Genomic DNA, 12089 nt, shown 5'->3' with positions numbered 1-12089 from the left:
GTGAGTGGAATATTCAAAGAAAGGTGTAAAAGTGTGTACTGTACAGGCGCTCCTGCGAGCGTCAATAATCAAAGAGGCATCTGTGACAACCTAGTAGTGGGGCAGAGTCACATATATTTGCGTGCATGTTGGTGATTGTCAGCGCTGCATCGCTTCCAGCCGTGATGACACCTCACTGTAGTAATGCTAGCCGGTTAGCTGTCCTAGCACCAGGTTGTAGACAAGTTAGTGAATTATGGGAGCCGTTACTGGTGCTTATTGAATGCAAAATCTAACATGTCCATACATCTATGGGAGTCGGTGGCATGTAGAGGAAACAATGCACTAGCATCAGAACCGTCGTGTATGTTTTATTGCGTGAGTAACAAGAATAGGCCAGCAGACTTTGCTGTTCAATAAAGCAACAGGTACACACAAGCCTTGGAATGCTATCACAAAAAGGTTGACGAAAACAGTTTAGTAATAAAATCAAGACAGCTAATCTAAAACAGTATAAGTGTGCAGACATTTAAAAGCGCAAGGGGACCAAGATGCTGATGGAATAGTACCTGGAAATAATGCCATTAAGTCTTGTACGATGCCCTCTTAAGACACAAAGAGAATAGTGAAGTTATTTGGTCTTTCAGTTTCTGTCACCGCTGTTACCTGTGTGGCCATTTTGAAATCATTAACATTAAACTGTTTTAAGTAACAGACCGGTCATAGAGAAACAGAGCCAGCAGATGCTGAAGCTTGAGCACGGCTAACTCCTGAAACATGACTCCTAACCTTTAATTAAATATGAAAAGAAATATGTTTAAAACCTGAAAGTGCTTTGAAAAAAGAAAATGTGTGGAATGGAAGAAAAACCCCTGGGATTACCAAGGGACTGCGGTGACCACACAAGGTGTACACGTTCTGTTCTCTTATCCACAGACGGTGAACACCGGAAACAACAAGCAAACCAACAGAAGGGAATGACACAAGGCGCTCAGTCCGTCCACGCGATGAGGCTAAAACATGTTAAACAAGCATCTCTTTTTACACTGAAAATAAATTCTACCAAGTTAAGACTGGGCAGATGGAATTTAAAAAACTACTCTAGTTGAATAAAACCTAATGAAAAAGGCAAAGTAGCATTACATTAACTGCTCCCTTGCTGTTAATTAGTAAGAACTCTACTGACGGTCACTCAGACTTCACAGCTTTGAAATGTGTGGTGTGGACTGGAAGAAGCCAAAGCACATCCACAGGCCTAAGCCAAATTGCCCCTTTGCTGAAGTGTGCACTTGTTCTTTGCTCGTTGAGGGCAAACTGATTGGAAGTATGGGGCATAGTTGGATGGCGCTAGACAGGCAGAAGTACAGTGGCTAATGGGCTTATTCTCACGATGATCCGCAGCAACACCAGTCCTGTTCTTTTGAGAGAGAAGATGATGGAGGAGGAGGACTTGACCTGGACCCACAGCATCCACCCACCAGTGATAGACTTATTTGTCCTTCTTGGATTCGGGTTCCAGAGCATCTGCGTCGGCTCCTTGTTGCTCAGACTCGTCCTCCTCGGGTACTGGGGGGAACTGGGACTGTCCGACCTTGTCTCCTTTGGTCTTGTTGAGCTTTTTGGATTTCTGGTAGAGTTCGTTCAGGTTGAACTCTCGGATGATGTTCTCCTGGTGGAGACAGACACGGACTGTTGATATGAGATGATACAAGCTAACAGGATCCCACAATAATCCACAGCTCTTTAGGAGGTATTTAAATTGAGGCTAGCCGCTTGGGCCGATACAGGGAGCAGTATAAATATGGCCCCTCCCCTCCACAATATAATTTATAAAGTAACTTGTTTTCTTATAACAAAGTAGATATAGAATTAACCCAAAGTGGTTAATGGCTTTGGTTTCATATTTCATTTGATTGAATTCATTTTTAAATTGAGATTAACCGCTACATTGCCGTTAAAAAGCACCTTATTAAACTTGCTTAATTAAAAGTGCAATACACTACTTTACTAATTAAATAATTTTTAAAAAGCTCGAAATAGGGCTGCACGTACAAGATCTCCTTACGGTATACCATTCATACCGGTGTTACGCCATAACAACTGAAGTTGCTCTTTGGCAGGTGGCAGATTTCATTTTTACACGTCAACACTGTGCCCCCCGACGGTCGGAGTTAGTCGTCTTACGTGTGTTGAGAGTGAGTCATGGTTATTACTTTATAACAACGAATAACCTACAACAAACTCTTTACAGGCTAAAACACCACAACAGCTTGTGACACAAACACATTTTGTAATACTTATAATTGTACATTTATAAAAAATGTCCCCGCCGAACTGCATGGTGGGTACAGCTCACAACAACTCTGTTGCTACATAGAAACACAGAAAAGAGCGACACAGGAGGAACAACGAGAGACCAGAGATGCACCAACATGTGTCCAAGAGAGGCGCATTAGATTAGAAAACAATTTATTGCAAAGTCTGTCGAGGTTCTGGTTGGATACACTAGCAGCCGAAACAAGCCAACTCAGGGCCAGTTGTGAACAAGTTGGCTAGCTAGCGGCTAGCCGAGCGGTGAACAGATTTTTGGGTAGACTGTTTGCAGCCACAACAAGCTAACTCGCTGGCCAGTGAGCAGCGAACAGCTGTTCGGGTAGCCGGTCGTTTTCGGGATCAATGAATTAATGATTTTACTTGAAAAAGCAATACCGTCATAATGTTTAATAGCGTGATATGGATTTTTGGCCATACTGTGCAGCCCTAGCTCAAAATATAATCTTCTGACCTCTGTGAAGCTCCAGGATACGGCTCTGCCCTTCTTATCCACCTGGGGGCGCCGCATCACCTCCACCCCCCCCTGAAACAACACCAGGGACGGGAGCTGCTTGGACAGCGGAGACGCCGACACTTTGTACCTGCAAGGAATGAATGCACACAAGGCTGCTTAGTAGCACGTCTATTTACCAATCAATGAAACACTTCTCAAAGAATTAAAAAACATTTCTTACTTTTTGGAGACCTCTCCATAACGACCAATGTCCACCTTACCAAACTTGAGACCGGCACAGTTATACCTGAAACGAGAGAAGACCTGTGACTTGAGTTGCTCTCGTTGATGTCGCTGTGTGAACCTTCCCCTGCTGCTGGGTGGGCAGAGTCTTACTTTAGGGAGAGATCAGCATAAACAGAAGCAAAGGACTGGCACTCAGGAGACCAGTTGGCAAAAAACTCAACTATCCACGTCACCCGACTGTCTCTGTCCAGCTCATCCTGCAGACAGAAGATGATGAGGAGACATTGTACCCAATGGACAAAGTGCTCCAACAAATTCATGCATGCTAACTCACATCGATGGTTTTGTCGCTGAAGTACTTGATGTACTCTGGTCCCATGTAAAGAGGAGGCTTACAGGTCATCAGAAACACTGCAACACAGAGGAGCAAAAGCAGTTTAAGAGTACTACAAGCCCCATCCACACAAATAACTAATTTACACTGCATTTGCATATGGATTTGAAGGCGGTTCATTGCCATTACATGCTGCTCCGAGATCTAATCATGCCGTTCTGAAAAAGGAACCTGACACTTTTTTGATCTCGGCACAACAGGAGTTTGCTTCAGCGATATGCTCCCGGCACGTAATTCCTTTAATATGGACCAAAATCTTTTGTGTTTCCAAAATGTTTCCAACTATTTGCTGAAGGTAGGCCAAGCAGAAATAAGGCAGTTCCGGCAAAAGGAGGTCCTACCTTTTACTACAAGGTGGACCTTGCATTGGATGTTGCATGTGTACAGACTGTAAAGCCCTTTGAGGCAAATTTGTAATTTGCGATTTTGGGCTATACAAAATAAAATGAATTGAACCTGATAAAGTGGCAGCTAGTATACAGTAACCAAGAAGGGGAGCTGAGATGACAACAAGGTCAGGGACCTCCGCGCAGATGAATATCTTCACCTGCCATTGTTTCACCTGCCAACGGTTTAGTAGTTTCCCCTTCACAGCCCTATGTAGTTAGCAAAAAGCACATTATTCAAAACAGAAGGAAGCAGTACATTTGCTAGGGACTATTTTCCGCAACGGATGAATCGCCACTAAGAGCTTTAGTGAGTATTTATTCATCTATACTGAGCAGCGGGGCAGTATGTGTGGGACCAAGTCTACATAAATTACAATGTGTTTGTAGGGTGTGTGTGAGTCTGTTGATGGAACATGTCACCTGTCCAACTGCGATGCTTGTGGAGTTCAGAGGAAAAAGATCCATCAGGCTTTGATTGACACAGTACTAATAGTAGCTACGTTCAGTGTTGAGAGTAAAGTGTGATCAGAGGGTTTACAAAACATTTACCCACCCAACTAACCACTTCTTGAAGAATTGTGTGTGTAGGATGGACTAACCTATGCAGAGGGTAAGGTACAGCAGTCCCATCCTGACATCCAGTCTGAAGAACAGGATGACGTTGGCCACTTTGCTGAACAGGATGATGTTGCCCACATGCTGCTCCACCGTTACTGATGTGAACACAGTTAAGTTGTTTTTTCCACAAGCCATGAAATCATTGAAGCCCTGAGCATTACCCCCCCCCCCCCATTTCCATTGTGCACACAGTGGAAGAGATGGTTCATTACACTGGAGCTGATTTGTATAACCTAAGCATGATAAATGACACCTCACAATGTTGCTGCTCAGGAGACATTTACTCACTTGCTCGCCTGTTCTTCATCATGACAATGGCACTGAGGAACATGAGGATCTCCACCTCCCTCTGAGAACACAAACACACCGTGTATAACCAGTCTCAACCCTCTGAATTTGACAGTGAGAGCACAACTATATTTACTGCGTTAGTGGAAAGCGGTAACAGGTGGGGCGTCAAATAACAGCAACCGGCACCTTACATTAATGTACAAGTAAACAGTTTTAATGGTGGTGTCCATCAACGTTAGTCTCCTGTCAGCCGCTATTCTGAGACTTTCCCAAGGAAGCGCATGCAGTGTTTCCCCTAGGTTTACAACTTTATTTTTTATTCCACGCTTTTTCAGAGGGGCGGGGGGGCGCCCGTGTTATAATGGTAGGGGAAACACCGGCATGTACGATACACAGACACCCACCTAGTGTGAGATGGCGACACTTGATGGTCATCTTTGACACTACACATTACAGCAGTCGACCGAACGCATGGTTAAATGGTTAAAATCAATTTTTACCTGTGGTGCATTAAAGGACACTGAGCGCAGGTTATCTGCTAACAGACCTTGGAAGGTTTGCAAAATACAGCATGCATCACAGAGGCGAGATGACGTATAAGGCAACAACCTCTCAGATAACTAGAAAAACTCTGGACTCTGGTATCAACGGTTAACCTAAGTAAGGATTCTGCGTGAATTAAATTAATAAATATTTTGACTTAAAATTCGTTTATTTTCCTGCATTGACATTTCACATTACTGTTTTTTATTAGCGTTGTCCACATCGAGATGAATTCGCTAAGGCTATTTTGCTAAATCGGTGCACAGGGACCAGTCATCCTCCCGCTGCAGCTAAGAGTAGCTAACGCTGGCCTCGGCTGTGCTAACCGACCAGCAAGCTAGCTAGTCCGCTATTTGATACCAATTTCAATTCTAAAAAAGCCATTGGTTAATTTTCTACTAACCCAGTCAAAGTCGCAAGAGTTGCCGTCCTCTCGCTGTGTGTTCAGATGATCGCAGATGCCAGGCGTCTTGCGAACAGCTAGAAATACTACTGACATAAAGATGGAGGCTATGTAGTAGGGCTTCAGCAACCACTTATACACTTGCGGAAGGTGGTAGAGGAACGCAAGTAACGGCGTTATCAGAGCCATGTTCTATTTAACTGGTGATAAACCCCCAAAACGAGGCAGCCAAGGGTAAAGCAGCTAGCTTAATAGGAATGCTTCGACGCCAGATGCCTGTTAAAAAGTGAGCAGAAATGCCATTTCCGGTTAGATTACAAAATAAAAGTAATTATAAATCATATTGTAAAGAACAATGTATGTATTTCTATGGAAGTAAATCTGTGTCATCGGGTTTGAAAGAAAAAGGTGAATTTCTAGCACTGAATATTTACGCATTGAAATTATGTATCTGAATGTTTTTCATTTCGTTTTAGGATGTTCTCCTTGCAAGAGCTTTACAAGTGATGAAAAGGAAAACGTAGTTTGACGGCTAATGTATTCATGCTTTTCGTTTTTGGCATCCTTTTTTCTGGGAATAGATTGATGAAAACACCGTTAACCAATGCTTTTTTCTAAACTGTCCATTTTAAGCATCTCTCATTCTTTAAAAACCTTTAAAAGTGATTAAAAGGTGATAGTATGAAGAAACCATGTTGTAAAACTTTGAAGATATCATGATAGCATCACTAACGTGATAATTAACATTCGTGATGTTTTTATAGGTTGATGAAAACACTCTTAACCAGTGCATTCTTCAATATTGTCCGTTTTAGGGATTCTCTCATTCTACAAAAGCTTTAATGGTGTGAAAACGTGGTTTAAGAGCAATACATTCAATCAGTGTTGGGAAAGTTCACTTTATACATGAACTAGTTCAAAGTTCAGTTCACAAATTTTAAAATGAAGTAGTTCAGTTCATAGTTCAAACTTCAAAATATTTGAACTAAGTTCACAGTTCCAACTAGTTCAATTCAATTCATTTTATTTTGTATAGCCCAAAATCGCAAATTACAAATTTCCTCAGAGGGCTTTACAGTCTGTACACATGCAACATCCTCTGTCCCGAAACCCTCACATCGGCACAGGAAAAACTCGACAAAATATGAAAAAAACTTTCAATGGGGAAAAAAGGAAAGAAACCTTAGCGAGAACGTCAGAGGAGGGATCCCTCTCCCGGGATGGACAGACTGCAATGGATGTTATGTGTACAGAATCAACAATGTAAAAAATGTACAATACATTCAATTCCTCTAACATAAATGATACAAGTAATTGCAAGTAGCAGAACAAGTGTACGGCAGGACCACTGCAGGGACAACCTCCATCAGATAGAACCACCATCCACAGAGGCTTCTGTGGGGAGGGAGAGCAGAAAGATGTTGGATTATGATGACAGTAATATGAATCATATTTAAAGTAATGATGATAGCAGCAGCAGGTGTCAGCAGAGCCATGCCAGGAGTCAGAACCGGGGTCTGCACGAAACTACGATCCACAGAGACCTGCTAGGCGAGAAAGCACAAAGAACTCCCGGAAAGAAGCTGAATTAGTGATGTACATTAATAAAACATGGATGATTGTGGAAGGAGATGAGAGTGTGAGAGTGAGAGAAGGGCTTGGTGTGTCCTAAGAAGTCCCCCGGCAGTCTAAGCCTAGAGCAGCTTAACTAAGGGCTGGTCCAGGCTAACCTGAGCCAGCCCTAACTATAAGCAATATCAAAGAGGAACGTTTTAAGCTTTATCTTAAATGAACTGACCGAGTTGACTAAGTTCAGTTCGTTTTTCCCGTATGTTGCTGCAAGCTATTATTTTTCAAAATTATTGCCAAAGCCCATGGGCTTTTTCCGTTAGCTACTGTTAGTGCTAGCCAAGTTCATACACAACATTAGCTAGCTAGCTAGCTAGCTAGACTCAACATTGATGATTGCCATTATTAACGTTAACTAACTAGTTAGTTAAAGCATTAGCAGTATTATCTCCCCTATTGCCATTCCACAACGTTAACGTTAGCTATAAAGCTACTGCGTCAGAGGATGAGAGACGTTTTTGGCGCCCCAAAGTCTTTTATTCTGACTTACGTCAGCTAGCTGATGGAGGCTATGATCAGAAGAGAACGATGGAAAAAAAAAACTTTTTGCCGCCGAACAGTCTTTTGTTCCGAAATATTTTAGTGCTAAAGCAAAGCCATTTGGGCTGAATGGCACTATCGGTTGCCAGTGAGGGTTTGAAATTATGATTTAGTCTTCATTTTGTTGTCAAACTGTCTTAGAGCATTTTCGTAAAACCATGTCGTTAAGACCGACCTTAAATTACAACACCAGTCAGGTTAACTGACTGAACAGACCAACGGTTAACCTCCCTTTCGAGTAATTTTAACTAGTTAGCTAGCTGTCGTTCTAAAAAATAAACCGATTACTATCATTATTGGGTTTAACTTTTTTCAATACTTTACCCGCTGTCCTGGAAAAAAAGCAAGATAGGCCTAACGTTACGTGATATTAATATATGTGTGTCTGTGTGTGTGTGTCACACAGACACACATTTCCAGCGTAGCTACGCCTAAATACTTTCAGTGTGTTTTTTATATGGATATTAGGGCTTCTCAAAGTCCGGACCAAACGGCAAGCCTCTGAATATGAGAAAAATACCCAATGAACCAAACTGGATCAAAACTATTCCATTGACTTACATTAACTTTACAGTCTGACATAATGTACCTTTTTAAATTGTTGAATGCTGTTACCACAGTTGTGGTTAACATTGCTGTTTTTTCTTTTCTTCTATATTGTATGTTAGACAATGAAGTTGACGGAGAAGCAGTGGACTATGGATTGACTGAGAGGATGGTTTCATACCTCTTTGAAGGATCATTTAAGAAGCAAGCCAAATTCAACCGATTTGTTCAGCAGTGGAAAGAAACCGTGACACTAACCCTTGAGCCTGCCCCGGTACATTCAGAGAAGGCTACAGCGGAATCAAGGTACCTGTAACTGTTATGTTATGTGATTGTCATAACGTCAGGCCTAAAAACCATGGAAAATAACTATAATCTCATAGCCATATAATCTATCTTTACGGTTACTACTGAATGTTTTTATCTGGATCTGAATTCACCTGGCTCTGGTAATTTATGTAGTATAACATTATGCATTAGTGTGTACACACTCTTGTAGAATGTAACTAAGTACATTTACTCCAGGACTGTACTTCAGACCAAATGTTGAGGTACATGAGTCTTTTCTTTTCATGCCACTTTCTACTCAGCTACATTTCAGAAAGAAATATTGGACTTTTTACTCCACTACATTCATCTGTTACAGCTTTAGTTACTAGTTACTTTAGTTACTTTACACATTAAGATTACTGCACACATAACACATGTAGTTTATAAAATCTGATGTTTGATTCTAAAGTAAACTAGCCAACAATATAACGGTCCAGCTGAGATGATGAGACCATTAAACATGCCTGGTTGGGTCCTTTACTCACACTACACTGGTTTAATACTTTATCTACATTTTCCTGATGATACTTTACACTGCAGGAATTAAACTTGTATTGTTACAGTGTGGTTAATTTTCCATACATTTTAAGACTATTCTTTTATTTCACCATAGTCATGCCATCCCATCATCAGCCTTCCCAGCAGTTTTCATCATTCCTAAATTTCCCAGAGATGTTCAGACAAAATTGGACCAAAAACCGCCATGCAATATTGAGAGATCCGATCGGAACAAAATCGTGAGAACATTGTATGAAACCATGGCCCTGATCAAAATGTAAGTTTTGAAACCCAAATTTATTACGGCAATCGAGTTATTAATACTATGTCTGATGTTACATTCCTCACCTTCTTTTGCATCGGTTACAGGTTCCCGACCAATGATGACTATGTGAAAGTGTGCAAGGCCCTGATTTTGAAGTACCCTTTCTTAAAGGACAAAGAAGGCAATGGTTATGTGAGCTGACAGATTATTTATTGCCAACCTTTATTATACCTAGAGTACTAATGCAGTCCAGATATTAACTATGTTTTCTGCTTTTTTATGCACACATTGTTTTCCTGCATGTATTTTCATGCTTGTGCTTTCAGTTTTCTGCAAGTGGTTTGTATGCCTATTTAATTGTTCAATTTTATATTCTTTTAAATAGCATACCTGGCACATGTCTCTCAAACGTAAGTTCAAATATGAGCGAGTGCCACTGATAGATGATGAGGAGGTGAGAAGAATGAAACTGAAATTTGGTCATCACAAAAAGCCTTTGCAACACGAAGAAAACACAAGCAAACGAGCCAAGACATCAAAGGTCAGAGCATCTTCATTGGTTCGTTGTATATCTATGTGTGCATGTTTTACACACAGTGTGGCCCAATGGTTAGCCCCTTAACCCAGCATGGTATAGAATAGTTCCCCCTGTAAAGTGCCTTTAAGTAGCTATGATAAAGCACTTTATAAAATGTAATAAATTATTATCAAGGGCTCATTTTTCATAAACATTAAAAAGGGGAAAAGCAACTGTCAAATGAGCAAAGGTTTGTCATCCTTTTGTGTCATAGGAGGTGGATATTATTGGGGAGGATGATACCTCAGTAGCGAGCCATGTGAAAGTCCTGCAGGACCAGTACCGGAAGACACAGCCAGATGCCCGAATGGTGGAGGAACGGATGATGAGGACATTCGCTTGGAGAAGGCGAGAGATCGCCAATGGGATGACTGTCGAAGAAGCCATTAACAAATATCCATTCCTTAAGAGTCCATGTGGGGTTTGTCTACATTTTTTATTTCCTTACATTTGTTGGGAGTTCATATTAAATTACTAAAGGCTCTCTTTGAAATTTAATTTTAAAATCCTATAATAATGTTGTGACATGGTTTTTGTTTGTACTGTGTTGCAGCTATTTCAGGAAATGGGCCGGCTTCATGATGAAATGAATATCTGCCGAAGATTCGAAGATGGCTTTAGGGTCCTAGTACCCACAGTGCTTAGATTGACTCAAAGCAAATCTCCCCTTGCAGATCTGGTTTTGGAGGAAAGAGAGGCTGCCCTCACCGAAGATGTCCCTGGTAAGTAACTCGCTGATTAGCCATGGTCACCCTTAGTGTTGTGGAGCCATTTAAGCTTAATATCTTTTCTATTTTTCTTTAGACAAGATAAGGTCTAACTAAGAAAAAATACACTGTACATTCACGTAATACAGTTCCTTTTTTCTTTTTTTACTTAATTTTTAATTTTCAGGGATTGATTTCAGAGCTGCAATCCTGCTGTTGCCGATCCTGTTCAGGGAGAAAAATGACATTCTCGTCATACTTGGGAAGGTGTGTATATATGAACAGTATTTTTTTTTAATAAATATTTTGTGGTAGATTTTTTTAATTTAACTACTTTATGATCTCTTGCAGGATCAGCCACCATCGCCATATCCTACTGTACAACTTGACGCTGTCGCTGACTGGAGGACTGTGCTCACTCGAAGGGTCCCTGCAGTGGTCAAACTGGATGGACAGTCAGTCTGCATGGCGCTTGGTTTGGAGGAAGGTGTTATTGCTGCTTTTTGTGCTTACTTCATCTACAACGTGGCATATCCATCTCGCCTGAAGAACACCCTGATATTCATTCAACGATATGTTCTAAAAATGTCTGAGGTTGGTGACAAGCCTCTACCTGTTAGTGTGACCAGGGTCATCAACATTTTAGCTTGATCAACAACAGCAATGCGTACACCATTCAGCTGTCCTAAATGCTCTCGAAGAGCCTTCACATTGGTGAAGTTAATCCAGCACATCGGACTTGTTCATGCTCATGAGCCACATTTTACCATAAAATGTGGCCTTAACAATTGTCAATCAACATTTTCTAAATATGAGTCCTTCAGACGACATATTTACAGGAAGCATAAAGACATTATAGCCAGACGAGCCACTGCTCATGACATACAGGAAACAGTAGTGGGCGAGGAGGAGCAGGGGCCCAGTGATGCTGTCAATCCTCCTGAACCTCCGGAGATGAATAAACTGTTAGTGCAGTTTAGAGAGAATCTTTTTGGCTTTATTCTGAAAACGAGGGAAAAAAACCACCTTCCTCAGACTGTTCAACAAGAAATACTGGATGACGTAAATTTTTTGTTTGACTTCTTTAAAGCAAACTATGATGAATTTCTAAAATATCATCTTGAAAAAAATGGCTTCAATGTGGAATCTTGTCCTGAACTTTATGAAGTTCTGCAGTGCTCTGACTTTTTTTCAGAGGCATCAAAACTTGTTAGGTCTCCGCATATGTTGAAAAACTACTGCAAATCCAACCTTGCAATGACTGAACCTGTAGACTACGCACTGAGAGACCCAAGTGGTCGTAAAGTTGGAAGCTACTCTTATGTACCCATTTGTGATGTACTTCAGAAATACTGCTCCCGTGAAGA

At 41.2% G+C, this 12089-nt stretch overlaps 2 protein-coding genes across 2 annotated transcripts; one reads left to right on the top strand and one right to left on the bottom strand.

Moving 5' to 3' along the window:
- Positions 1–334: 334 nt before the first annotated feature.
- On the bottom strand, positions 335–5948 carry LOC119217413 (thioredoxin-related transmembrane protein 2-B). The gene is made up of 8 exons (XM_037470997.2): positions 5631–5948; positions 4682–4742; positions 4375–4488; positions 3327–3403; positions 3143–3249; positions 2988–3053; positions 2765–2894; positions 335–1648 (listed from the first exon to the last, which is right to left on the bottom strand). The coding sequence occupies exons 1-8, from the start codon at positions 5817–5819 to the stop codon at positions 1469–1471; spliced, it is 924 nt and encodes a 307-aa protein (XP_037326894.1). The 5' UTR covers positions 5820–5948; the 3' UTR covers positions 335–1468.
- Positions 5949–9277: 3329 nt separating this feature from the next.
- LOC119209873 (sterile alpha motif domain-containing protein 3-like) lies at positions 9278–11373 on the top strand. The gene is made up of 7 exons (XM_062564359.1): positions 9278–9450; positions 9543–9630; positions 9824–9979; positions 10230–10436; positions 10569–10737; positions 10910–10989; positions 11074–11373. Exons 1-7 carry the CDS (start codon positions 9434–9436, stop codon positions 11371–11373), a joined length of 1017 nt encoding a protein of 338 aa, XP_062420343.1. The 5' UTR covers positions 9278–9433.
- The last annotated feature ends 716 nt before the right edge of the window (positions 11374–12089 follow it).

Source organism: Pungitius pungitius, chromosome 9, assembly GCF_949316345.1.
Source record: "Pungitius pungitius chromosome 9, fPunPun2.1, whole genome shotgun sequence".
In the NCBI taxonomy this organism is placed as follows: domain Eukaryota; kingdom Metazoa; phylum Chordata; class Actinopteri; order Perciformes; family Gasterosteidae; genus Pungitius; species Pungitius pungitius.
This window is presented reverse-complemented; position numbering and strand designations above follow the sequence as displayed.

Coding starts and splice junctions, on each gene's coding strand:
- LOC119209873 (XM_062564359.1), top strand. Junction 9,980..10,229: donor AACGAGCCAAGACATCAAAG/GTCAGAGCATCT, acceptor TTTGTGTCATAG/GAGGTGGATATTATTGGGGA. Junction 10,990..11,073: donor TTCTCGTCATACTTGGGAAG/GTGTGTATATAT, acceptor GATCTCTTGCAG/GATCAGCCACCATCGCCATA.
- LOC119217413 (XM_037470997.2), bottom strand. CDS start 5,819: ATGGCTCTGATAACGCCGTTACTTGCGTTCCTCTACCACCTTCCGCAA. Junction 4,489..4,681: donor GATGAAGAACAGGCGAGCAA/GTGAGTAAATGT, acceptor TGTTCACATCAG/TAACGGTGGAGCAGCATGTG. Junction 3,054..3,142: donor TATGCTGATCTCTCCCTAAA/GTAAGACTCTGC, acceptor CTCTCGTTTCAG/GTATAACTGTGCCGGTCTCA.